The 26,564-nt window shown below is 39.9% G+C and overlaps 1 protein-coding gene and 1 pseudogene across 1 annotated transcript; both read right to left on the reverse strand.

The window, feature by feature from the left end:
* Positions 1 to 7,779: 7,779 nt before the first annotated feature.
* LOC100753484 (vomeronasal type-1 receptor 4-like) lies at positions 7,780 to 8,727 on the reverse strand. Its single transcript, XM_027398664.1, has one exon. It carries the CDS (start codon positions 8,719 to 8,721, stop codon positions 7,780 to 7,782), a length of 942 nt encoding a protein of 313 aa, XP_027254465.1. The 5' UTR covers positions 8,722 to 8,727.
* A 3,676-nt stretch (positions 8,728 to 12,403) lies between these two features.
* Positions 12,404 to 26,521, reverse strand: LOC100753063 (annotated as a pseudogene).
* Between the last annotated feature and the right edge of the window lie 43 nt (positions 26,522 to 26,564).

The raw sequence follows: 26,564 nt of genomic DNA on the forward strand, positions 1-26,564 counted from the left end.
AAATGACAGAAAGGGATAAAGTATTTTTCGATTTTTCACCAAGTTCAGCATGACATGTCATTAAGCAAGGAAAATACTAAAGAACTACAAAGATGATAAGTGAATAGAGTCACTGCCACAAGAGCAATAAATTCCTGCCCCACAATTGGGTTTTTCAAATGAGTGGATTGTTAGAGAGTGAGATAAATTTAATTATGTAGTGAAAAAGAATCAAGAAATGCAGAGAGACATCCAATAAGTCTACACAGCCTTGGGATTTAAAGAAAGATTAAATAAAGCTAAATGAGGTTAATGTTATTAAGATAGTTTTATTGTAAGCAAATATCTGTGTTTAGCTTTTCTTTTACTAACCTAGACTGCTGAGGAATATGACCCTTGGATGGATAGATGACTAACAATTGTTATTTCACACAGTCCTGAGGTGCTGTCACCCAATGGGTTCCCTGTGTATATGAGGGACTGTAATTGTGGATCCTGAATTCTTCAGTAATTTCACAGGCATGTTGAGAAATGTCCCTCCATGTTAAAATTCCAGTGGCACTGTGGCTGCTAATGAGTCCACAAGATTCTTCTTCAAGAAACCTTGTGCCATCTCAAATCCCCAGCTTTGGGCTTGTGAGAAATAAATACTCCTCCATAACTTTTCATGATCCTGCCAGCAACTGGGCTTGCTTACTGTGCCTCAGCTTCTTTGAACCTTGCCATAGGTGCCATTGGCATGGTCCATGAAGCAGTAGTGCAACTCCCCTAGTGATCCACCAAAAAGCTTCTGTTCCAAACAAAGGCACATCATCACTTGTAAACCTAGTGTTTCCTTCTTAGATAAAGCTGGTTAAAATAATTGTTAGCCAGGAGGTTGTGGCACAAGCCTTATATCCCAGCTCAAGGGAGGTAGAGACAGGTGGGTGTCTATCAGTCAATTTCTAGCTTGATCTAAGCTAGTTCCAAGATATCCAGGGTCACACATACACACTCACAAAAATAGTTGTTTGAAGAACTATGAATTACACATTCACTAATCAATAAATAACAGGTTATTGCCTTTACAGCTGTATAATCATACAATTTTGTCTTGATTTACCCAATAAAGGTTTCTTTTATGTTTTGTTTTGGGTTTTTTGTTTTGCATTTGTTTTCATTGGTTGTCCTGCTTATGACTGGTGTGCGGAATGCTTTCAGAAGAAACAAAAGAATCTAGAGCTCATGTCTGCAGTAAGATCAGCAAAGCCAATGGCAGCAAAGATTGAAGGATCTTGTTGTAAAGCCACAAAGATGACACTGGAGGAGAAGATGATGTCTCACAGAGCCAATACTTTGGACTCAGATCATTGAGGAAGGTGAAAAGAGCTCAACTGTTTAAGGATGACCTAGATACCCAGAACTATTCCTTCCATCAGGTACGACCTTCTAAAGCTTCCACAGCTTTCCTGTCTGTGATATTATTGAGGAAACAATGGTTGAAAACTTGAGGTGCTTTGGTAGATATGTCCTAGCCACTTATTTTCAGTAAGAGGATGGGGCTTGTAAAGAAAGGAAAAATTTAGAACTGGGAGAATAAAGGGAAGGGAAGTTAACTAAGTAGACAGTGAGCATCAGATGGATTAAGGGACCGGACAAAATAGGAATGACTATAATGAGAGTTTGTTCAGGGTTCTGGGATTCGGAGACAGGGGCGTTCTTTACTTTCATAAGGACATGAAGTACCTGAAAGTTCAGCATTAAGTATTCCAAGGGTTTTTTTTTGTCATAGAGAATAAAGGGTATTCTATGAGCTAAGATATTTGAGTTGGTAGCATATATAGAATGGGAGCAGAAATTATGTTCGCCTACTTATTTTTGTTTTTTTTTTCGAGACAGGGTTTCTCTGTGTCGCTTTGGAGCCTATCCTGGCACTCGCTCTGGAGACCAGGCTGGCCTCGAACGTTTGCCTACTTTTTTAAGAATTACTGAAGATAAAGAAGTTCAAGACGGTAGTCCAGGGAATACAAATACTGCACAAGTTCCTGAGATGATGGCATAATCAAGTGTTCACACAAATGAAAGGAGCCATCAGAATTGTGGCAGTATTTGAATTTCTGAAAGTCTCACGGAAAATGGGATAGAGGATCATACACACTGAACCATTTATTCAACAGGAAACTGAATCCATTGGACAGGACACTTGCTAAATTGCATCTGTTAAGTTATCTGATGAGAAAGCTCCTCCAAATATAGTCTTGTCTGTACTCTGACACAGAGGGTCTGGGACCAAGTATTAAATGTTCTGGTTTGCATCACAGGGTGGCTGCTCATGGATAGCAATGTATAATTTTAATCTTCTGGCTAGAAAAATGTCATTATAAGTCAGTTCCACACAATAACACATTTTATTTTCTACAGTCACTCCACTGTATTAATATTTTAATGCTATTCTGTCTTGTGTATACTGTGAGCCAAGACTTCCTCACAGATAAGAATTCATGTTAAGTACCCTGTGTTTCCCCATGGCAAACAAAGTGATCAAAGAAGAAATATCTGGAAAGCATCACTGCAGTCAAAGTAGATTCTAGAGTACAGAGAGATGCACTGTAAATTCATTTTCAAATGACTTCTTAGTCTATGAGATAAGTTACTGAAGGAAATGGTGTTCAGAATTTTTGCTTAACCCTCATGTAGATACAAATACATTGATATCTTCTTTGACTTGCATAGGGAAGTGTCAACTATGTTTATAATTTTCCATTTAGCAAACAATCACCACAGGTAATTGACATTTTCTATTGGACTGTAATATGGAGTCAGGACTATGCACTGGTTTATGGTACCTGGGCATCAATTAAGGACCTGACTAGAGAGCAAGGAATTCCTCCATTTGATCATCCAATGGAGCTCAAATGCACTAATGAGTTCAGGGCCTTTACCAGATTCTAATCTGACAACTTCTCTGCTCTGAAGTGTCTTTGGACACAACATCATTGCAATTAGAAAAGCTCTAGGACATCAACTTCTAGATGGCACTAGCAATGATTGTGAAGACCTAAGAGACATTTCCTGAAAAACTATTAAATAGTCTGGTACTTTAAAGAAAATGATTCTCAGTTTTGCTGTTGGTTCTTTTCAGGGATTGGTTCATATAGATATTCCTTTTCATGGCGTCTCTAGAAACCATTGATAATTATTGAACACTACAATGTTTAGGGCAGTGATATAGAGTAGATGTAAGAGTTCAGAATGAGAAGATGGTGCAAGGAAACAGGGAACAGTAGGCTTGGGTTGATTTTGTGAGCCTGGACCATTAAGTTGAAATATAAAAGGCAAAGCAAAAAAAAGAGAAACAAGCTAGGAGTTCATATTAGAGATGGGCTAAGTGAACCTGGCTTAAATGCAATGCCAGATTCAACGTAAAAAACTAACCAGAAGAACAAGAGATTTAAGGTGGGGGGTTCAAAGATTCATAAGAGAGTAAATTGGTGGGGAATTGAGTGACAAAGGAAAAATGCTTCACTCTCACAGTTCAGTGAACAGAGTAGGTAAAGTGTCACTCAAAGCATGGAATAAATCTAAAATGAGGTAAAACTGATGAGCCATCTCTCCAATGGCTCCCTTCCATCCTTTTAATGCAGCTATCTTGTAGTTCAAGCTGGCCTTGAACTCCTTGTATAGCCAGGGATGACCTTGAATTCTTGATTCCCCTGCTTCAACTTTATAAGTGCTGGATTACAAGATTATGGGGAAGGGTGGGAAGCTTGCCTGTTGTCTGCAAATAAAAGTTTGTATTAAGTATAAAAATTTACCAAAAAATCAGGGAATAAAGTCAATGGAGTAGGGAAAAGAGACCCATGTTCTAGAGGAGGACCTGGGGAAGAAATCTCATCCAAGGTTTTAGATAAAGAGCTGAAATTTGATAAATGTTTATGTCATTGAGACATCTTTAAGTTGTGAAAATTTTAGAATTTCTTCAACTAAGGTACTGGAAGATTTTGAACTCTTTGTCTTCATATTTTATATTCCAAAGGTTTTCCTCCACTGGTCCTTTTTTAATTTTTTTTTCAATTTTCATGTATGCTGGTATGAGAGTGTGAGATTTCCTACAACAAGAGCCACAAATAGTTGTGAACCACCATGTAGGTACTGGGAATTGAACCCAGTTATTGTGAGAGAGAAGCCAGTGTTTTCGACCGCTGAGCCTTCTCTCCAGCCATGGATTTTGAACTCTTAATTGAGACCTCACAATGTCCCTGATCTACCCAGTATTTTGAAAAAGATGTCATTCAAACTGACCCCATGTCTAGAGGAGACGGACTATCATTTTGGTGTCCTGGATATTTCACACATTTAGCACATCATAAGAATCTTAATTGTAGTTACTTTTTTGCACCCACCAAATCCCCAGAGACCTGGGGAGACCCTCAAGCCATACTGAGCCCCATCTGCCTCAATCTAAACCTTGACCCTGCTCCCATTGTGAGAGGTGAGTGCCAGGTCTTCTTCTGCACCCTGTGTCCCCCGGTAGGAGGCCCTTGACTGGGGCATATCACACCATACCACCCACCAAATCCCTAGAGACCTGGGGGCAGACCCAAACCATCCAGCACTGCATCTGCTAACATATAAGCCTTGGTCCTGTCCCTACCCAGAGGGGTGAATGCAGTCCCTAATTTTTCCCTGCATTAGAGAACCTTGACTAGGGCATATCACCCCATTCTTCCCACTGAATCTTCAGAGATGTGGGGGCAGTCCATAACCATCCAGCACATTGTCTGTCATCATTGGAACATTGCTCCCTCCTACACGAGGAGTGAAAGCCCAGTGACCTGGGGGCACCTTTGTCAATCCCCAAGTCATCCATCACTGCATCTCTGAACATTTGAGCCTTGACTCTGCCCTCACTGGGAGGAGAATTTCAACCACCTAAGCCACAGGACCCACCTATACCAACTGGGGGAAAAGAGATTCCTCTGAATCACAGGCCACACCTGAATCCTTTGGAGGAAAAGATGGGTAGATGAAATATGAAAACACATTCAGTTTCAGGATGTTGAATTTGTTAATTGTCAATCTCAGTGTCTATGTTACTGTGTTATGTTCAGGAAGTGGCACCTGTCCCAATGCATTCAAGGGTATTTCCCACTTTCTCTTCTAAGAGGTTCAGTATGGCTGGATTTATGTTGAGGTCTTTGATCCATTTGGACTTAAGTTTTGTGTTTGGTGATAGATATGGATCTATCTGCAATTTTCTACATGTTCATATGCAGTTATGCCAACACCATTTGTTGAAGATGCTTTCTTTTTCAATTGTATAGTTTTAGCTTCTTTGTCAAAATCAGGTGTTCATAGGTGTATAGAATAGTATCAGGGTCTTCAATTTGATTCCATTGGTCTACCTGCCTGATTTTGTGCCAATACCAAGTTGTTTCCATTACTATAGCTCTATAGTGCAGCTGAAGTTCCTCTATAATGAGATTGATGACTACATTAAATGCCATCATAGATCCTTTGTCCAGTAGTTAACAGAAGCAGAGGCAGAGGTTCGCAGTTGAGCACTGAGACAAACTACTGGAATCCAGTTGTAGACAGGGAGGAATGATGAGGAAATGCTCCAAGACCATTCTGGGGAAACCCACAGAGGCAGCGACTTGAGCACATGGGAGCTCAATAACCCCATTCTGACAGCTAGGGAAACAGCATTGGACTGAACCAGGCCCCATGAATGTGGGTGTCAGTTGGGGTACTTGGGCAGTCTATGGGACCTCTGGCAGTAGAACCAGTTTTTATCCCTAGTTCATGAATGGGATTTGGGAGCCCATTCCCTATGGAGCGATACTCACCAAGCCCAGATACACAAGGGAGTGCCTAGGTCCCTCGCTGGAGGCCACACTCTCCCTGGGGAGTGGATATGGAGTAGGATGGGGGCTTGGTGAAGGGATAGAAGGACAGGAGGGATAGGGAACTGGGATTGGTATATACAATAAGATTGTTTTCATTTAAATAAAACTTAATTCAAAAAATTGAACAATGATGGTATGTGATCTTCTGTGTGCTGTGAATATTTCTCTTATTGATGGTTAAATAAAGCTGCTTTGGTCAATGGTCAGACAGGAAGTGACCAGGCAGAAAATATAGGCAAGGCTACGACACTAGAATTCTGGGAAGAGGAACAGGGAGAGAGATTTTCAGGGGAGATGCCATGTAGATACCAGGAATATAGTATCCCTGGGGATTCTTTGGTAAGCCAAGAACATGTGGAGATACACACACTAATAGAAAGGGGTTAATAATTAAGGGAGAGCTAGCTGATATGAAGCCTGAGCCTTTGGCCAAAGAGTTTATAAATAAAAAATGAAAGATCAGGCTATACCACCCCTGGCCATATTCCCAGAATCCTACATCTTGCTACAAATATTTTCCCTGTGACAAAGTAAAAGTAAAAAGCACTCACTTTTCACACATTTCTCAAGATTTTATGAAAGCCCTATAAACAACTACCTATGAACATAACACTTGCAATTTTTACCGGGCCTTTTGTCCCACAAGGCCATCTGTCACACCCTGCTCCACTCTGATGTTGTTCATGTATCTTCCCTTGAATGTCCAACATCTCCTCCAAGGACCCATTACTTAACAGACACAAAATGAAAATTCCCCCCAAAACAAATGTCTTAAGTGTTGAGGTGCCAATGATTTGGGGTATAATAAAATCATCAGAAAGTAGAATGTAATTAGAAGTGGTTCATGGCAGAGTCCTTGCAGGTTAGAATGTTGGCTCCTAATTCCTTAACGAACTCTAAAACTTTCACAGTAACTCATGAGTAATCTCAGCCCTTTGAATTCTGGTAATGTCTTGAGTAACCAATGTTCGGGGTCACACTATTCTTATCTTTATCCACCATCATGTAATTCGTGCGTGGTGTTGTCACTGACATTTTTGCGAATATGAGATGCCACTGTAAACTATAAGGATTTGTCTTCTTTCCATACAAACCAGCTCAGACTTCTGTATCCACAATGAAGAACAAAGGGAGGCAGCCTCTTCCACTGAGTGAAATGTCACATCATTGGGGGTGTGGAATATAGGAGAAAAATGGTTAGTGATTAACCTAAAAAGAGAGCTGAATATATTGCCGCATACATAGAAGAGTGGCATGGCTTGCTTTCACTGTTATTATAAATCTCCAATCACAGTCTTACGATGATAACCTTACTCTTTCTCAATCACATGTTTTTGCTTTGCCCCATGAGGTGTGTGATTCCAACTTTCATAAATGGTAGATTATAGCTATTTTCTGGCTCATGGCAGACTCAGCCTCATACCTCTCGAGCAGTTGTAGGAAAAGTGACCAGGGGATTATCCATAACAAGAACTTCAGGAACTGATGTGCTATAACAGATGTAAATTGATGTAGGCTTAGTGTGTTCAAGTTTTCGGATTAAACAGTAGCTGTGGTTTCAGAGTCTTGTGCCTGTGGAGTTTAGCTTCCATAGAACATATATTATATGTACAGAGCATCCAGGAAATTTTGCAGCCATCCACCTGATATGAAAAGTGGGGATAATTTGTTAAAAACATATTTATCATGTACTCCTCAAACCAGCCCAGACCAAAGAAAGGCTGTGAAATGTGTCACATAAAGGGGGAAAATGTCTAGGTGCCAAGAATTCTGCTAGAATTGGATGAAAGTACCACTAGTGGAAGAAACCTGAATGATCCTTAAGATTTATCTTCCACAGACAAATATTTTCCCCAAAGAAGTTTTGTATTGTTTTCATTTTCAAAAAGTGGATTCTGAAAAATCATGCAATTTAAATACCTATAATAACATTAGCAGACTCTGTATCTTTTATCCAAAGAATGCAGTGTCTGAAGAGAGGGGAGGATTGACTCATAAGTACAAAGGGGCTTAAAGTGGGAAAACACAAACTCATAAAGCTTGTGATTGTCATTGGCCACCAATTTTGATGAGACAATAGAGCACTGCAACCATGTGAGATGGTAGAGAGGGTATAAAAAGCCAAAAAGGTAAACACACGGACAAGGATGTTCTGGGTGGCTCTGGACTCAGGAGAGTTACTGTGGAAAGCACAAGTGCTTCGGATGTGTTGAACTTTCTGTTTATGCCTATATAAAAAGACAATCATTGAGATGCTAGACCAGGTGATCAGGACAGAAAATAGAAGTTCAGGAAACACAAAGAAAGCTGTATATAAAGAGACTGTGACTTTGTCATGACCTATAACAGTATACAGTTCAAAACCTGTCTCTTTTGTTCTGTTTTTCTTTCTTAATTTTATGGACATATACAAAGGAAACAGAACATTTACCATTATGTACAATAACCAGCAGAGAGAAATGCAGAGACCAATATCCTTGGGAGATTTGGCTCTAAGATTCTTCCAACAGGAGTTTCTAGGGCTGATGATGATGGCCTGGAAGACACTCAAGAGACAGATGGTGACAATGGACATGCTCCTGAAAACTCTTTGAAGATACATAAAAATTTGGTAGCTCCAATCATTGAAGAAATGTTTCAACCCAAAAGTTATCATTGTGTTGCCCATTCCTTTAGAGAGAATGATCAAGAAGTTAACCATGATCAGATGGATGAGAATCAAATCCAAGGTCTTTACTTTGTGTTTCTTTTTATATATAACTAGATAGTAGGAAAGAAGAAAGACATTTCCCAGAATTCCAACAATATTCTGTATCAAGAACATTATTCCTATTCCCAAATTCCTGGAATCCATTTTGTTACTGAGCAAAATATGCCAGCAGCCTCTTCTCAGATGAAACTTTTAGATTTTTATAACTAAGATGGTCCTATATACCTGATGTCACAAATGCACAAGAATCACATTAGATGAAGACTGAAAATTCAAAGTGATCAGCACAAATAAATCCTGTCTATTCCACCTCTGACAGTTATTTTAACACTAACGACAACAGTAAGAACTGCAGAAATCTTCAAATGCACATGTTAATGGAGTAAGTTCCCATTTTACTTCCCACAAAAGTCAGCACTAAGAATAGGACAAAGTTATCCTTGCAGAAGCAATGACCTGCGAGTTCAAAGTGAAAGAATGCTCAATTCCACAAGTCCACCCATACCGGAGAAAAATTCTTCTCTCATCATTTTCTCCAAGGAAGAAATCCACTGTAAATTCCTTTCACCTGTTAATATTAATATTAAAATTGAAGATATTACAACAGGAAAGAGAATGTTTTTATATTCTTTGATGATTCTGTTCATTGCGTGGCACTAACCATTAGGTGAAAATGATGAATTACATAATGTTCTATTAAGAGATAACACCTTAAACTCCACCACCTATACATATACATGTAAGAATTAAGAATTAACATGCAGAACTAAGATGAGGAGAGAGAGGAGAGGAAACACACTACCCATAAAGAATAATTATCTAACATAATGGAGGGAAAACAGGTAAATGATTCCAAAAGAAATTAGTTAGAAGTCAATACTCTATTGGTAATAAATACAGGAAGAATGCCCAGTGTACCTGCCTGGTATATTATCTGGTCCATCACTCAGCATTAAAATGAGAAGCACAGGTCATAGGAAACAGTAGCTCCTGGTAACCATGTGGATGAAACAAGAGTCCTGGCTATGATGTTCACATTACTTCATACAGCTTCCCAAATGAGAGGCTGAGAGTATGTAGAACAAATGTTAACATCCATGTAGAAAACCTATCCTTATGCAATGCTGACCTATGCAGCAATGTAAATGAAATCAGGAGTGCATTCACAGCACCCAAATGCACTAAAATCCATTTTGAAAATGTAAGAGATCTTTCTCTAAGATACAAATTATGCAAAGATCAATAGGTGCAAACACTGTTCTGGTCTTTTATGCCTTTGCAGAGACATGAACCTACCTCTAATAATTTCCACTCCTATAAATATACAATAAACTCTAGTTATATGACTTAAATTAAAAGGAAGCTAGTTCATGAAATCATTTTCAGTTGGGTGCATGTGTGTTCAGAAACATCTTCTTAGTAATGACGGCTGGACTGGAATACACAACAATCCTCCTGCCTCAGTCCATGGATTCCTGTCTGTACATACAAAGCCAATGTTCAGTTTCTTGATCTATGTGTGACACAGTGATGTGACTCTCCTTTTTGATCTATTAATACATAAACAAACACACAACTTCAAGGATATATTTGTTTTATAACACAAGAGCTGCCAACATCATGAAGACACTTTAAAGACAATGTGCAGCAGTGAAATTCACCCTGTGTTTGAGAATCATATGTAAGGATCAGAACCCCCGATCTATGAAGAGAAAGAAGGGATGATATAAAGAAGAGAAAACTTACAGGGGAGGGAGCTTCTTCACACAGATGCAGGGACATAGGGACACAGAAAGACATAAAGTTATAATTAATTTCCATTTAAAACCTCTTTTTGCTAATGCCTTTGTCAAGTAAAATCATATGTAATGAATCAAGAGTTATGAACAACTTCTTAGAAATATACACAGAATTTTTAAAATATGAAATCGTATTAATTGCATGAATAGCAGACCAAAGGGTGAATATGGTATGGGTTGTGGATGTAACCTAAATTTAAGTTCTTTCCTGACATTTACTAGGCTCTAAATTCTGGAAACTATAGCAATGAAAGGGGGAACCTATCCTGAGATTGCAGTAAACTCAGAAAATCACCAAACAATGGGAACAGACAGAAACTGTATGCATACTACACCAGAATTTTGCAAGACTCATACTGACATTGCCACCTTTATTTTAGCACAGCATTCCCAACTTGAAGATGGAAAACATTGACACTTAGGAAAGACAAAGGTCCTGCCGAGTCACAGATGCACTGGTCTCTGGGAATATTTTCCCCATGAAAGACTAGATCCTAGGTCTTCCCCAGGATTAGATGATTTTCTTAGTTCAATTTCTAAGGTCTATTTATAAATACAAGCCATTTTCTGAAATTTGTGTTTGTTATGCTACAAAACTAATCTGTGATTCAAGAATACAATGAATGAAAACATGAATGATGTAATTAACATAATCTTGAACAAATTCTGAAATCAGATTTTATTAGGTTTCACAAGTTTCAATAGGTAGCCTGAGAGAGGATCTTTTTACACTTTTGCTACATCAAGAATTAGCATAAATTCGGGGAAACTATAATCCCTTTAGTAACTTTCCCCATAGACCAGAAAGACTCCCTGTTCCTTGCCTGATTCTTTGCTGTTCTGTTTCTTCCAGAAATCAATTTTAAAAGATTTGCATTTACCAAACATGCCTTCCTTGCTTTCTTTGACTTTGAGGATGAAAAACAATATGCTCACCTGACTTTTCCCTTCACAGAACTTTCAGCACTTTGTGCAGTTTCTGACATGATAGTCAACACTAGGCGTGAAACAGGCAGTTCAACCCTAAGATAAAGGTGCATAGATCTGTGACCTCACATCTCTTCAGAAATGCAATTTTATCTCACCTGCAGTCACGATGACAGAGCTACCTTGGGGAGCCAAGAACTTTTCTGAAATTTTAAAGTTGATTACTACCAAAGACATTGACAAGTTCCTTGTAAGTATATCCAATGAGGCAATGAATTTGGAGAGGTTCTTAAATTTTCCTGATCCCCGGTGGCTGACTAGGATGGAAGGTCCAGTGAGTATCAAAATCTCATGTGAGAGAGTCCTGAAAGAAAGTTTATTTGTCTCTTTGGAAATGGCTGGTCTTCTCTGGGATCTCATAAACAAAATCAATTAACTTTTTACTTTTGGATCCCAGTGTTGATTACTTTCAGAATACCCCACTGAACACCATGAGTCATGAGTTCTAGAAACTCTACTGAAGTATAAGTGAAAGAGAAAGAGTGGCATCCTAATTCATGTCAGAAATCACTGCTTTCAATTGAACTCAAAGCAAATAAACAAGAAAAATGTTACTAAAATATGAAATTGCATATGTTAGAGTTATAAATAAGGAATAACTGCAAGTTTTAACAGAGCCTTGTCCTAGAAGAAATTATATATGTAATCATTCCTCACAAATGACATCAAATATCATAAATTTCACATCAAGGATTGCTACTTTCTCTTTCTTAAACCACTGAATAGAAGCCAGAATAATGTAGCCTTTTTTATCATTTTTCTCATTAAACTTATATTTTAATGGGTCTCAAAATTCTGTGACAGACTTTGGGTCCAGTTGTTTCCATTAAAAAGTACTGATTTTGAAAACTAATAACTTAAAACTGCCATACACAAAAAAGTGATCCACAAAACATTTTCCTATCCTCCTGAAGGTTTTCTGCCACATTATCATCAAACAGTCTTTCACTATTAAACTTAAATGGCCAATTGAGACAAACAGTTCTGGGACTGTTCTTCCACCACTAATTAAGACTGGGGTGGCAGGTTAGTGATAATATTTATTTAGCCTTCTGAGCTCTCTGGGAAGACTTGGTGACTTTACCATCTCCAGCAGCCTTCTTCTCCACAGCTTTGAGGACACCCACAGCAACTGTTTGCCTCATATCACGAACAGCAAAACAACCCAGAGAAGGATAGTCAGAAATGCTCTCAACACACATGGGCTTGCCAGGAATCATATCACCGATGGCTGCATCACCAGTTCTCAAGAGTTTAGGGCCATCCTCCAGATTCTTACCAGAACAACGATTAATCTTTTCTTTAAGCTCAGCAAACTTGCATGCTATGTGAGCTGGGTGACAATCCAGTACAGGAGCATAGCCAACACTAATTTGGCCTGGATGGTTCAGGATAATCACCTGAGCAGTGAAGCCGGCAGCTTACATTGGTAGGTCATTTTTGCTGTTGCCAGCAACATTGCAATGTCTGACATCTTTGACAGACATTTTCTTTACATTGAAGCCCACGATGTCTCCATGAAGAGCTTCACTCAAAGCTTCATGGTGCATTTCAACAGACTTTACTTCTGTCACATTGACTGGAGCAAAGGTAACCACCATTCCAGGTTTTAAAACACAACTCTCCACTCAGCCAACAGAGACAGTCCCAATACCACCAAGTGTGTAGAGATCCTGGAGGGGCAGTCACAGTGACTTGTCAGTGGGGCGAGTTGGTGGTAGGAAACAATACAAAGCTTCCAGCAGTGTGGTGCCACTGGCACTGCCATCTTGGTGGGTGACTTTCCATCCCTTGAACCAAGGCATATTAGCTCCAGCATGTTATCACCTTTCCAACCAGAAATGGGCACAAATGCTACTGTGTGAGGGTTGTAGGCAATTTTCTTAATGTAGGTGCTGACTTCCTTCACAATTTCCTTGTGTCTCTTCTGGCTGTAGGGTGGCTCAGTGGAATCCATTTTGTTGACACCAACAATTAGCTGTTTCACACCCAGGGTGTAAGCCAGAAGGGCAAGCTCACAGGTCTGCCCATTCTTGGAGATACCAGCCTCAAATTCACCAAAACCAGCAGCAACAATCAGGACAGCACAGTCATCTTGAGATGTGCCTGTAATCATATTTTTGATAAAGCCTCTGTCCTGGGGCATCAATGATTATCACATAGTATTCGCTGATCTCAAATTTCCACAGGGAGATGTCAATAGTGATACAATGCTCATGCTCAGATTTCAGTTTGTCCAAGACCCAGGCATATTTGAAGGAGCCTTTTCCCATTTCAACAGCCTCCTTTTCAAAATTTTGAGGTTTGTTTGTAGATTCCTCCACATTTGTAGATCACGTGGCTAATTGTGGAAGACTTGCCTAAATCTATGTGTCCAATGACAACGATGTTGATATGAGATTTTCCTTTCCCATGCTAGATTTGAATTGGCGGTGGTTTTTTGCAACACCTACGTTCTGACAGCAAACCCATTTTGAAAAATCCCAAATCTTTTATTTTTTACTAATCAGATAAATAGTATTCATTTTTTAGCATTTCATGAAAAGGCATAAAAATAAAAGGTTGAGAATTTATCTTCTGTCCATGAAGCTTCTCACTTTCAGGGTTTTAGGTCAACATAGAAATGAGATAACTACTATTTGTCAGACCACCATCTAATCCAAAACACAAAAGCCATTGGTTTGTAGCTCTCTGTGCTTCAGTTACTCTCTAGAATAAGCTAGAAGCCCAGAAACCTGCAGTATTTGTTACAAGAAAAGAATATCTCTCAAAATGCCCCAAGTAGAAGACAGAATAAGATTCAGGATAGTAATTTGAAGATCAATCATTCTTGCCTGGTTAGGCATATGCTCTACTACTTACCTATACCTAATGTAGAGATATATTAGTTTTATAGAGAACATGAAGAGATACTTATTATTCAGAGTTCCAAATATGTCTTGTGAGTGGGGTAAACCCAAGTCTCCTCCTGAAGGTAACACAACCACAGAGGGCATGTTTGGTTAGTCAAGCATGGGGAGAGGTGTGAAGCTTTATAGGATCTCAGAATTGATCAATGTTTTAAGGTATGCTGCTATGTTTATGCTATGGAACACTGGCTTAATGATATAAACATGTGTTGCTTTTGTTTATGCTGCATTTTTTACCTCTGTGAAGCTGTGATTCCTTATCTGTCTAAAACACTTGATGATCTAATAAAGAGCTGAATGGCCAATACTGAAACAAAAGAAAGTTTAGGCAGGGTTGAGAGAATAAATAAAAGAAATCTGAAAAGGGGAAGAAGGAGAAAGATAGGACAAGAAGAGGAGTACATCAGGGACCAGCCACCCAGGCACTCAGCCTCCCAGCCACCCAACCACCCAACCATCCAACCACCCAATCACCCAACTACCCAGCCATCCATGGAATAAGAGTGAAAGAAAGATATACAGAAATAAGTAGAGGAAAATCCCAGAGGAATAAGGTAGCAAGGATAATTTAAGAAAAGATGGCAAGAAACAAGCCAAGTTAAGACTGGGTGTTTATAAGAAAGAATAAGACAGTGTGTTATTTATTTGGAAAATGTGTGGCAAGTCCCCCAAAAGTGTAAAAGAGCCCAAGAGAAAAAAATCAAACAAATGACAATATTTTGGCACTCAACGCAGGGCTTAAGCAAAGAATAAAAAACTACAATATTTGGTATTCCATCATGGAGCCAGAGTAAAAGAAAATCTAACAACAGATTAACCTGCATAACCAGATATGTACAGACACCCTTGAGTCTCTCACGATTCCTCGATGTGGCGTCTTTCTTGCTGGTCAAGGGTGGACGCCACACTAAAGGTCTTAGAGAATTATCTGTACATAGGGAAAATATTGACACTAAAAATATTTTCAAAAGGTGATATGAGTTGACAAGGAAATACAGTGTATATGAAGAAGACCTGAAAAAAATATTCAAGCAGTCATCCACAGGATATTTCACTTCCAGACTAAGTCTTTCCAGAAAATCTATGTTTACCTGTCCTGTAGGTTGAACTAAAGTATTTATTTAAGTTTGTTCAGCTAAACCATTTCTATACCACCCAAGAAAGGCCAGCAATGATTCTTGTTTTGCAACAATGAAATAAGTTACTATTAAAATACATTTTAAGAAAAATAAGGTCAGAATAATTTTTTTTGCAGTACACATGGCCCCTTACAGTGTGAACCAAACATATTACAAAGGATTTTTAAGTATTATACTATGAGAAAAACTGAGCAATGCATGAGGGAGACCCTGGTTTTAAATATGCCCCACTGCCTGACTAGTCTTTGAAGAGACAAAAGTCTGCTGCTGGTCTGTGGTTTTCTTCCTGAACCCTGGTGGATCTGGAAGTAGGACTGCTAGAGGAATTATTCTTTGAAGGTCCAAGGCTGGGTTTGAGAAACAGAGGAGGCACTGTATCATACCCAGGGTAAGAATTGACTCAGTGTACTGATGGCACTAGGGAAGGGTCAAAGAAGCCCCCCAGGACACCTACTTGGAGGGTGCTCTAGAAGTACCCTACCTCTGGCTCTGCCTTGGGAATGGATAGCCCTGAGAGGGACATTTGGTACTTTTTGTTTCCTAATTTATCATTTTAAATGTCACTAACTTATATTATGGGGGAGGAGAGGGAAAGATAGAATGGCCTAGAATCTGTTCTTAGGAGTGTGGGATGGGTCTCATCTGATTTAAATAAAAAAGAAAGGCATAGTAGGTGGATGCAATAAAGTCTCTGACCCATATCTGGGTACAATTTGACCTTCAAAATTTAAGAATAAGAGCAATGCTCTGTCCAGCAGCGGATGCCCTAGCCTCAGCCTCAGATGAGTCTGGGCGCTGCTGTTTCCCAACCTCTCCCATCAACCCTTGCTTGCTTCTGCCTGAATCCTCCCCCCCCCAAGAGTGGACCGGCCCAGACCAGAAGGCACACCCTGAGTCCGGACACACTTCACCCCTGTCTACGCCCTGCGCTCTGCACTGCAGCTGGTGCCCTAGCCACAGGTGAGTCTGGGTGCTGTTCTGCCTGCCCCCCAACCTCCTCCATCAACACCTGCTCACTTCTGCCTGACCCCACCCAGACAAGAGTGGACCTCCCCAGTCCAGAAAGGTCCTGCCCTCTGTCCTGCAGTGGTGCCCTAACCTCATCAGGTGCACGAGTCTCAGGAAGGTCCACCCTGAGTCTGGACACACCCCCACCCTTGTCCACCCACCACCCTCTGCGATCCCGCTGCCGCCAGAAGCTGAACCACCTGCACTCACTGGAAGAAGGGATGGGAAGAAGACAGAGTAAGAACACACTCAACAACAGAAAAATCAATATGACACCACCATTATCTAGGGACAACACACCAGCAAGATCTGAAAAGCCCAACAGAGCATGAAGAAGAGATGGACCTCAAAAATTATCTTAGGAAAATGATAGGGTCCTTTAAAGAGGAAACAAGAAAATCCCTTAAAGAAATAGAAGAAAAAACATGCAAAAAATTACATGAGATGGAGGAAAAGACAAACCAAAGAATTCAAGGAGTTAACAAATCTCTCAAAGAATCTAAAGAAAGCCAAGAAAAAAACAACCAAACAAGTGAAGAAAGCACTCAAAACAGTTCAAGGCATGAACGCTGAAATAGACACAATAAAGAAAACACAGAATGAGGTGATGCTGGAAATAGAAAGGCTGCATAAATGATCAGGAACTAAAGATGTGAGTATAACCAATAGAATACAAGAGATGGAAAAGAGAATCTCAGTTGTTGAAGACTCGCTAGAGGATATACAGTCATCGACCAAAGAAAATCTCAAGTCCCACAAATCCTTAACACAAAATATCCAGGAAATATTGGACACCGTGAAAAGGCCGAAACTAAAAATAATAGGTATATAAGAAGGTGAAGAAACACTGCTCAAAGGTACAGAAAACATATTCAAAAAAATCATAGAGGAAAACTTCCCCAACCTACGGAAGGATATGCCTATGAAAGTACAAGAAGCTTACAGAACACCAAACAGACTGGACCTTAAAAAGAAGTCCCCTCGACACATAATAATCAAAACACCAACCCTTCAGAATAAAGAGAAAATATTAAGAGCAGCAAAGAAAAAAGGCCATGTAACATATAAAGGCAGACCTATCAGAATCACACCTGACTTCTCAATGGAAACTTTGAAAGCCAGAAGGTCCTGGATAGATATCCTACAAACACCAAGGGAGCATGGATGCCAACCCAGACTACTGTACCCAGCAAAATTTTCAATCACTATAGATGGAGAAAACAAGATATTCCATGATAAAACCAGACTTAAACAATACATATCCACAAATCCAGCACTACAGAAAGTTCTAGAAGGAAAACTCAACCCAACGAAGATAACTACACTCACAAAAATATAGGCAATAGAAAATCCAATTCTACCAAACACGAAAAGAAACAGGAGGGCGAAATCCACACACAATGACACCAAGAACAACCAATCAATGGACATTAATATCCCTCAATGTCAATGGTCTTAACCTGCACATAAAAAGATACAGGCTAACAGAATGGGTATGATGACAGAATCCATCCTTCTTCTGTATACAAGAAACACACCTCAACTTCAAAGACAGAGTAAATGGTTGGGAAAAGATTTTCCAATCAAATGGGCCCAAGAAACAAGCAGGTGTAGCAATCCTAATATCTAACAAATTAGACTTCAAACTAAAATCAATCAAAAGAGATGAAGAAGGGCATTTCATACTCATCACAGGAAAAGTCCTTCAAGATGAAGTCTCAGTCCAGAACATCTATGCCCCAAATACGCAGGCACCTACATTTGTAAAAGAAGCATTACTAAAGCTCAAACCACACATAAAACCACACACACTTATAGTAGGAGACTTCAACACCCCCCTTACACCACTAGACAGGACCACCAGACAAAGAAACAAAGGATCTGACAGAAGTTATGACCCAAAAACTGGGTTTAAGAGATATCTATAGAACATTCCATCCAAACACAAAAGAATATACCTTCTTCTCAGCGCCACATGGCACCTTCTCTAAAATTGACCACATAGTTGGCAACAAAGCAAACCTCCACAGATACAAAAGAATTGAAATAAACCCCTGTATCTTATCAGATCACCATGCTTTCAAGTTAGAATTCAACAGCAATACAAATTTCAGAAAACCTACAAACTCGTGGAACTCACTATCCCTGGGGAGGAGTCAGGGGGTGGGTTGTTTGGGGAACATGGGAGGATGGAAAGGAGAGGGAATGGGGGATGGATATGTAAATATAAGTAATTAAAATTATAAAAAAAATTTAAAAATGTAGGTCACCTGCACATAGGGCATCCATCTTTAACAAGTGAAGTTAGCAAAGATATATTTCATTATGGTATTTTTATACCCATGTATCATATACTCTGCTATTATTCATTGACCCCCCTTCCCAGACATTCTTCCTTCAGCTTGTTCTGTGCTGTCTTTCAATGCTGGGAGATTCATTCTACAGCTTTGTTTTACACACCCATTATGGCTTTTCCTCTTATACACATTCAAATTTTCAATTTTAGAAGTTACCCCTGTTTTCCTTATGTTTGCATTATTTCCTACTATTTTTCTTTACATTCTGTCTTCTTTTCATTTTTGATGTATGAATTCTAACTTTTCTTTTTAAGCAGCACTTTGAGTCTCATGGAACAATGAGGGACATTGAAAGGTGGATTCTTGTAAAAGGCTCCCCTTGTTGACAGTGAGTGAAATGGAGCCCTTGAGAACAGCAAATGGTGAGTCACAGTCTGAACTGCCTGATTTTCCAGGGTTCACTGCCATCCCCTTTTGTCCTCCAGGCCACAACTCAGTGTTGTTCATTCAGAAAGAGCTTCAATGTGTAGCCCAAGCTAGACCCACACTTGCAAGTCTCCTCCTGCATCCTGCTACAATGAATGTTCACATATCAGAGAACTGCTGTAACAACTGAATGGCACCTTGTGTCCCTGTCACAAGTAGAAAGATCACAACATCCTCCTGCCTCAGTCTTCTGAATTCCTGAAACAGTACTTGCCTGTGCAAGGAAACAGCACAGCGCTTATTTTCCAGTACAGGTTCATGATAGAGATTAGCCCATAGATCCATTAACAAGGACAATCTGATCTTTGTATTTCAGGTGTTTCATGAGCAGCCGTCTTTTACACCCATGAGCGAATTAGCTCTCAGAACTTATTGTCTACATATGAGTAATGCTCTGACATGTGTGGCATTTCATAATGTAATACATAGCAGGTTGAGGCAGGAGAGTTGCTGACAGTCCCAGCCCAGTCTAGGCAACACAGTTAGTTCTAATGAAACTTAGGAATACTGTGAAACATCATCTCAAAAATTAAAATAATAAAACCTAAGTTCATGGATAAATATCTAAGAACTCATTGTCTGTAGGTTGCATCACTTGTATGAGACCCTGATCACCAATACAGTTCATTCGTGGGTTAATCTATCCCAATCCAACTTAACAAAAATCCAAAAAGGTATGACTGGGTGGAGAATCATTTATTGAATAAGACTGCAGATTTTAGATAGAAGGCTTACAGCTTGAGAGGGGAGGGCATCATTATAGACAAAGAAACTTCAGAGTCTTAGAGTCCAGAAGCAAGGTCTGCTCTTGCTTTGATTTTGACACCTCAAATCAGTATCCTGATCAGGTAGCTCCTTCAGCTCTATCAAGACATGTCATCTCAAGTAGCTTGGTTTAACATAGTCTTCACATCACATACCATATATATGAATATGCAGTGTCTTTTTCCCAATGTTATCTGGGCTTGTTCCATTTTCATAACATGGCTTTTCTGGGTTCTTTCTTCTGCTCAGTCCTATAGTCAATTCTTCTTACACCAAAGACATCTGTATTGGAGGGGATATGGCTCTACTCATCACTATCTTCTGAAGAGGATGACAACAAGAGGTCCTCATAAAGGACACTTCTTGTGGCATTGGAGCCAAGGATCTCAGAATTTTCTAAATTGGACTCCAGGGTGTCTAATAATCCTCTATCCTGTGAGACTACGAATCCACTAGTGTCCTCTTCTTGTCCTTTTTTGTACGAACATGAAGGGGTGGTTGTTCTCATATCAGGTGTTGTGTCTAATGGGAGACCAATTGAGACAGGACCCATGGTTGTTTTCTTCTTGTTCATTGTAAAAAGCGTTGGTCTGGTAGGTTTCTGTGAAGACAAAAACATCTCAGATTACTAGCCTTCAAGTCAAAGTCACCCACCTGTGTGAAAAACTCTCTATTTAAAATTATCTACCTAGAAATTATTTGAAGCAAACATGTAGTTTACACAAATTCATGGGAAGGACCTTTGGGAAGTAAAAAGACAATCAGGGGAGAGGACAGTTGGGGGACATATATATAGGTTATAGGTGGTACAAGGGAAGATGCAATAGTTACATGCAAGACAGTGTGAAAACAAAGCCAAATGTTGTACAGTGAGTTGTACAGATCAAAACATAACAGGGTTTGATGGAGGGATATGGGAGATCAATGAACAGAAAACAAAACACATTTAGATTCTTCCTAATTGCAGGTTAGCAGATTCTATGCCAACAAAAGGAGATAGGACACTGAAATATAATCCGTAGGGGCAAAAGCAAAACCCTTTAAATTCCTCAGTATACCTGCATTCATTCTTGCATCAGAGTATGTGCAAAAACACAATTTGAACCTGGGACTTAGGAAAGGGCTAAGTAATAAGAGCACTTGTTGCTTTTTCAGTTCCCAGGACACACCTAGTGACTCAGAAGTGTCTGTAAGTTCAGTTTTTGAAATCTGATATATTGTTCTGACCTCCTAAGCCACTAGATACATGCAGACACACAGTCTTACATACAGTCAGGCAAAACACTCATACACAGTAAATAAAATGAAAATAAAAATAAAAACACAACTTGATTAATGACAGGTTTTTTTGGCTAGGAGATGTCACCCTGATTCTATCAATTAAGAAAGGGATGTCATAGAGTTCTCTTGTTGATACAGGTCAAGTGAGCAAAGCACTTCTTCACAGTTGTGATAAGTTTGGAGGACAGGCATTCCTTCAGGGGCATATAGGCAGATTCTGAAGAAACATGAAAGACACAAGCCTGTTGTGGTATCATTCAGCATGCAGTGAAACACTTCCTGTAGGGAGCCGTCCCTGCATTCTCCATTACAAGATGGCGCCTGCATCCGGCAGGCACCGAATGTAAACAAGATTATTGCGCAGGCGCTGGGTAATTTTCCATTCCTTGATCTCTGCCTATTCCGTGGCGTCATATGGCCTGATGAGCTGCAGCCAATCATAGGGTGACACGTCCCAGGCGGCGGCTGCCAGCCTTTATTAGGGGACGGGATTCTTGGCTCAGTGTCTCCGCTCTGGTAAGCTTATGCTCTCCTCTCAAGACGCATTAAAGCTTTCCTGCAGAAGGATCCGAGTGTCCTGCGTATGATTTCTTGCTGGCGAGGAATACAGAGCGGGCGCGGGACAACTTCCCACCTACACAAAAATACTTGATAACATTTGTTGTCCCACACTCAAAATGAATGGGCATATTCAAATAAAGACACCGAAAGCCATATATGGTACTGCAAGTATGTGATCCCAGAAAATGTTTCAGTAAAGGAAAATCATGTCAATTTCCAGACAATAAGAAGCTACACCTAAAAATTCCAGTATGTGGGAAGCCAGGGTCGGTAACCTGGAGATGAAGGCTAATCTCAGTCAAAGAGCATGATCAAGGTCAGCATAGGCTGAATAAGTCCCTGTTTCCAAGAAGCAAAAGAGAAATTAAAGACACAGGAAACAATGGGAAGTGAATAAAGATGGGGAGCTAAGAATGGTAACAGAGGGATATACAGAAGCAAAGGAACAGGAAAAGTGTAGGACATAATGAGATAAAAAGAAATGCAAGGAGGGAGCAAGAGAGGGGGTGGTAACTAGAGGGCAGTAAAGAGCAGGTGAACATATAAAGAAAATGCAAAGGACAATCAAGCAGGAGCTGATAAAGAAGTGCAATAAACTTGTGTGGCCTTTCCTATAATGCCAACACGAGGGATACTGCAGAGCAGCAGATATGGGATCCAAGAGAAACACAACAGGCAAGCAAGGGAGACTCACCCTCGAAAGGAAACAAAATTCTTCTTGTTCTTCCCAGCTCCTCAGCCTCTTCTCTGGAGAGCTTCTAGGAAATTTCTGTGGTAGAGTTTTCCTAGGAAACACTTCTTGCCTGCAGAGTACATAGCATTAAATGTTGGGATCAGCAGAAACTGCATCTGAAACACAAAATTCAATCTCTATCTTGAAAGGGAATGCCAGCCTTTGTATGGGGTGAGGAGATACTAACCCAAAGGTAAGAGTTGCTTATCTGATCTAGGATCATCTTTTACCTCGGGATCTGGCAACTCACCTGAAACCTTCCACAAACCCAGGTGTTAGCACTGCATGGGTATTTATAGAAAATACAGAGTATACTGTAATGCAAGCAAGAGTCTAAAACACAAGATAACTGAGGAAGATTATGAACTTCTGATCCACCGTTACCAATCTGCCCTCTGCTGGATTTCCAGGTATGCACAAACTTTTTCATATGGTTGTTGGGATGGAACCCAGACATGTGTGCATGTTATAATAATACAGAAGCCCTTGATCAAGACACCAGCTTAGGACTGCATTCTTTCATTTGATGCTACTGCTGCTCTGTCTACAATGAGCAACATTACCAGCTCTGTCCCTCCCTCCTCACTGGTGATTCTCAACCATACATGAGCTGAGTGCAGCATTGTATGTTGAATCTGGTGAGTTTGGGGGGGTTGTTTTTGCTGTGTCTTGAGATGTCTGTAGGGAATGAACAAACATCCAATACCCTCTACTCATGTGCCCGTGCTCATGCATAAATCTGGATGTGTCCCATGCTCACGTTTTATGTTCTTTCTCCTCTCCCTCATCCTTTTTTAATATTCCTGTAGTCTGGAGCTCCTGGGTCTTCACTGATTTCATCTTCTCCTTCTCATTTATTGACCCCAGAGGCTGGACAGGATGGGCATGCTTCCAAAGTTTCATGGGACACAATCTGCTCCTTGCCCTGTGTCCATAGGCTCCACAGTTCTTGCATTTTACCTGTGTGGACAGAGAAGTCAACACAGAGTTTGTTACTATGTCACATAAGTATCAAAGTCCCACAAATAAGTTTAGGTGAGATTCAATCTTGCTTCCAGGGGGAAGCTGAAAACCATACTCCATAATCTGCCAAGAAAGACAAGGTTCTACAGTCATTCACAGGTCCCACGTTATACAGCATTGCAGAGATAAATTTGTGTCTAAATGATTACAGTGGGTAAGATATTTTGACTCCCAACTTTGAAATTAGTACTCAGGAAGATACAGGTAGAGGACAGTGGATATAAGAAAAACCTTGCCTATACAAATAGCTCCAAGTCAGCTTGTGAAAATTGGTGATATTGGGTCTAAATGCAAAATTAAAAGGAAAGGTGGGAATACAGCTCAAGTGTAGAGCACTTGGATATACTCCACCCTTGCGGAAAATGGCTTTGTTGTAGCAAGCAGCCCAGGAAAACACCAGTACATTCTGGGTTTTACTTAAGCAACACACACTTGCTTAGCATGTATGAGGTACTAAGTTCCATGTTTAGTCCCCAATGAATGGAAAACTAAATATATGCCATTTAATAAACTGCAGATGGCAAACTGGACAAATATCAGGCTGCTCATGACATTGAGGGTATACAAGGGAGCTAGTCAGATGCTCTCAGTGGACTAGTAACTTGAGAGAAGAAGATTGCCCAGATTAGATTTGCTTCTATTAGATAAAGAGAGTTATAGACACACAGCCCCATGGTTAAATCCACTTATTAAAGTACACATAGAACACAGGTTCCCAAAATTTCCAGGAGCACTGACAAGAGTTTCTTCCTCCTCTCCTCGGGGCATCCTTGGTCTCACTGCTCCATTGAATTTTTCCTTCTGTGACTTGTCTCCAGTGGGTCTTTCAGAAGGAGGTTGTATGCAATGCCCCATCTTTTGCTTTGTGACATTTGGCTTCTTGTCGAAATCTTTCATTGATTCATTAGTGTGCTTCCTACTTATGGGAAAAGGAAAAGGAAGTTATATTGACAAGTGTCTTTGGTCCCTACTTTAGGATGGAGTAGAGAGAGGGATTTGCTGACCAGAGTCACACACACACACACACACACACACACACACACACACACACACACACACCATAACCTAGAACAGTGAGAGCTATTTTGCCTGCTCCCATAATCTCACATTCAGACAACTGTTAAACTCCTGAGAAAATGCTATCTGTCTTAATACAGAAAGCCGAAATAAGATGTGAAGGTTTGCCTAAAATACACTGGGTTCTGAAATTTTCCAAGATTTCCCCACAATCTTAATTCTATTCTTTTTTAAGTAAATTTGATTACTTCCTACTCTTTTCCATTTGTTTTCTTACATTAGTTTTAAGATGTTAAATTTTAATTTAGTTCCGAATGTTTTGAATCCTGCTCTGACTTTGCAACATGTTTGTGCCTGCTATATACAGACACCAGAAGAATGTGTTTGGTCCCGTGGAAGAGGAATTAAAATGCTTGATAGTGTCTCTGTGAGTGCCATAAAGTGAGCCCAGGCAATCTACAAGAGCAGCCTATGCTTTTAGCCACTTAACCATCACTCTAAACCCTATTCCTTTTTTGAAAGCTAGGTTTCATTTTGAAACAACAAAGACCTAATTTAGGTTGTAGGCAAAGAATGATCTAAATCCATTTCCTTCTCAATCGCATATAATAAAGGCATACAACTTTATACAACCTGCTGAGTAGATGTTGCTCATATTATTTCCAAATGAAAAATATACACAACCAACCAAGTATATTTTTCAGCATATCTGATGAGTATTATTTTCTGTTTACATTTTATATACAATACCAGCCATAGGACCCAACCAACAGTTGTAAAACTATGTGTAGCAGATAAATACAATTATACTTCACTATCAGCAAACAATCATCCTCTACTTATTTTCATATGAACTTTTACACAAATCCACACCTGGACAACCAAGCTGGGGATTACTATGCAAGTTAATTACTACACTATTTCATATCAAACAATTCACAAATAAAAGTCCATATGGACAGATGCCAGATGAAAGAGACCTGAAATCCCATAAATCAGGGAGTTTGTGAGAATATGATTTCAAGTCTAAAGCCTTTCTGCTTGATACAGTTCAATGTAGCAAAAATCATTCTCAATATTGATTAAAAAGAATTTTGTCTGGTGTCATGGTCTAGATCAAGCTTGGAATAATTCCCGATGCAAAAGCCTGGATTTAATATACAATTTAAGAAAACATAATAACTCATCAATGAAAAGCCATCGGGTATGCCAAGGTAAAAATGGGGTCCACAGCTACATGCCATAGGCAGCTGTTTTCCTGACGTGCCACACAATTCAAATCTGTTCTTACCTCTTTTCTTGGTGCTCATGATTTTGAAGGATTGGATTTGGTTGGGACACTTCTGGATGACTGTTTTTATTGGAAACACAACGGGCTGTGGGGTCTTCCCCTGGCAGCAGAGGGAATCGAATCAAAACCTCCACAGAGGCAGCAACCACCCATTTCTCCGTCATCAAATCAATCTGAGGATAAGAAAGAGAAAAATAGTTGGTGTTCCAGGGTGGAGAAGAAGCCTTTCATGGAAGAGATAAACAGTCGTCCATTTCCTTCTATCTTTCAGGTTCTTCAGTGTGAAATCCTTCCCTCGAAAGGAGAGTGGACATTTTCAAGAGCATTTCAAATAATGAGAGGTTAAAAGCTGAGTTTGCGGGTAGGAGAAATGTTCCCTTGTGGAAATGAACACTGTTTCGGGTGCTATACCTGCTTTATTCCCTGTATTAGTAGTAAGGTTTCAGGTGCTGTGTTCCTTTGAATAGATCTGTACACACCCGGGCCATAGGATAGGATGCTGCTTCAAGGGGACTGTACATTCTACTCCAGCTCACTCCATGTAACTTTTCTTCACCCATCATCACCCATACTTACATCTCTTTGTGGGATGCCACACTGTTTTAGAAACTGCTTGCCCTCTTCCATTGAAAGTTTGTTTGGATCCATCTCGGTTGGGCCCTTCCAGGGACTCAGTTTCCCTCTAGAGTTT

The sequence above is a fragment of the Cricetulus griseus genome, chromosome 9 (assembly GCF_003668045.3).
Source record: "Cricetulus griseus strain 17A/GY chromosome 9, alternate assembly CriGri-PICRH-1.0, whole genome shotgun sequence".
Classification (NCBI taxonomy): domain Eukaryota; kingdom Metazoa; phylum Chordata; class Mammalia; order Rodentia; family Cricetidae; genus Cricetulus; species Cricetulus griseus.